Below are 1,367 nucleotides of genomic sequence, written 5' to 3'. Positions count from 1 at the left end.
CTTCTTCTGGGAACCCCACAAATACAACAGACTTACCATGCCCTCCATCCAGGAACTCGGTGAGGTACATGGCACTGCAAGGGGACCAGGGCTGGCTCTTGTTCAAGTGGATGAAGAGCGGGGCCATCACATGGTGCTCGCCAAGGGGCCCGAAGAGCCGCTCGCAGTTCTTGGAGTCATCGTGGGGCATGCTGAGCACGTGGCCTGGGAGCAGAGGGGATGGCACAGCTGAGCTCCCCAGCTCAGCTCCTGCTCCTCAGCAGATGGTGTGGGGGACCATCTGTAAGGCATCAAGCAGCTCCTGTGTCTGCCAAAGCTGTTTGCTTCCATAAATCAGAAGGAATAAAAACCTGCTTGGTCTATCTCAGTGGTACAGCCTGCTGTGTGCAAGGGCAAAGCAGCCCAAATTTTTAGAAACTCAGAATGGTTTGGGATGGAAGGAATTAAGGCCTTGTCATGGACACCCCTTGCCATGTTCCACCCCTTGTCATGGACAGGGACACCTTCCACTAGACCAGGTTGCTCCATGCCCTGTCCAACCTGACCCTAAATGTTCCTAGGGATGGGGCAGCCACAGCTTCTCTGGGTAAAAATTAGTCAGAGCAGGAATGGCAAACCAAGGCAGAGATGTGCTTGATCCCATGCCTGAGCTCATCACAACAGGTAAATCATTGAATTGCTAGGATTGGAAAAGACCTCCAAGATCCTCAAGTCCAACCTGTGACTGATCCCCACCTTGTCACCCAGCCCAGAGCACTGAGTGCCACGTCCAGGCATTTCCTGAACAACTCCAGGGATGGAGACTCCACCCCCTCCCTGGGAAGCCCCTTGCAATGCTCGACAACACTTCCAGTGAAGAAATGCTTCCTGAGCTGGTGCAAATGCACCAATTTGGGCACTTCTTAGTGTTTCTGCTGGTGCAAACCAGCATTTGTCAGTGCCAGGAGCTCCCCAAGGCTCAGTGGGTGATCCCCAGCCAGGAGATGCCGGTGCTGGGCTGTGCCACAGCCCCTCCCAGCAGCAGGACGGAAGAAGCAGACTTCCCCTTGGGAAGGGATGTGTTACCCAGTTCGTGAGCCAGGGTGTAGGCTGCCTGCAGGCCCTCGTCCTCGATCACCGAGCAGCTCTTGTTGCGGTCGCACATGGTGCCGATATCGGCCACGCCCAGCGTGTCACAGCTTTGGTGGCCACAGAAGTCCTGTTAGTGCCAGGCAGGGGGAGAGGTCAGCAGGGAGAGGGAGCCCCACGTTCAGCCCCAACATCTCTGTGAGCAACCCACTGCTGGTGTGTGGTACAATGTGATGTTCACGTGTCTGAGATGTAACACAGGACAGACCTCGGCTGTTCATCAGCCCAACAGCCTGTTT

General features: G+C 55.6%; 1 protein-coding gene across 1 annotated transcript; it reads right to left on the bottom strand.

Moving 5' to 3' along the window:
* Positions 1-25: 25 nt before the first annotated feature.
* LOC121358956 (A disintegrin and metalloproteinase with thrombospondin motifs 8-like) lies at positions 26-1,201 on the bottom strand (the record flags this gene model as incomplete). The annotated part of the gene is made up of 2 exons (XM_041477552.1): positions 1,066-1,201; positions 26-204 (listed from the first exon to the last, which is right to left on the bottom strand). Coding segments are annotated over exons 1-2 (258 nt in total), but the record flags the coding sequence as incomplete, so codon positions are not given.
* Between the last annotated feature and the right edge of the window lie 166 nt (positions 1,202-1,367).

The sequence above is a fragment of the Pyrgilauda ruficollis genome, unplaced genomic scaffold, assembly GCF_017590135.1.
Source record: "Pyrgilauda ruficollis isolate IOZ18807 unplaced genomic scaffold, ASM1759013v1 scaffold4049, whole genome shotgun sequence".
In the NCBI taxonomy this organism is placed as follows: Eukaryota; Metazoa; Chordata; class Aves; order Passeriformes; family Passeridae; genus Pyrgilauda; species Pyrgilauda ruficollis.
Note: the sequence above shows the minus strand (reverse complement) of the source record. Positions and strands in the feature narration are given on the sequence as shown.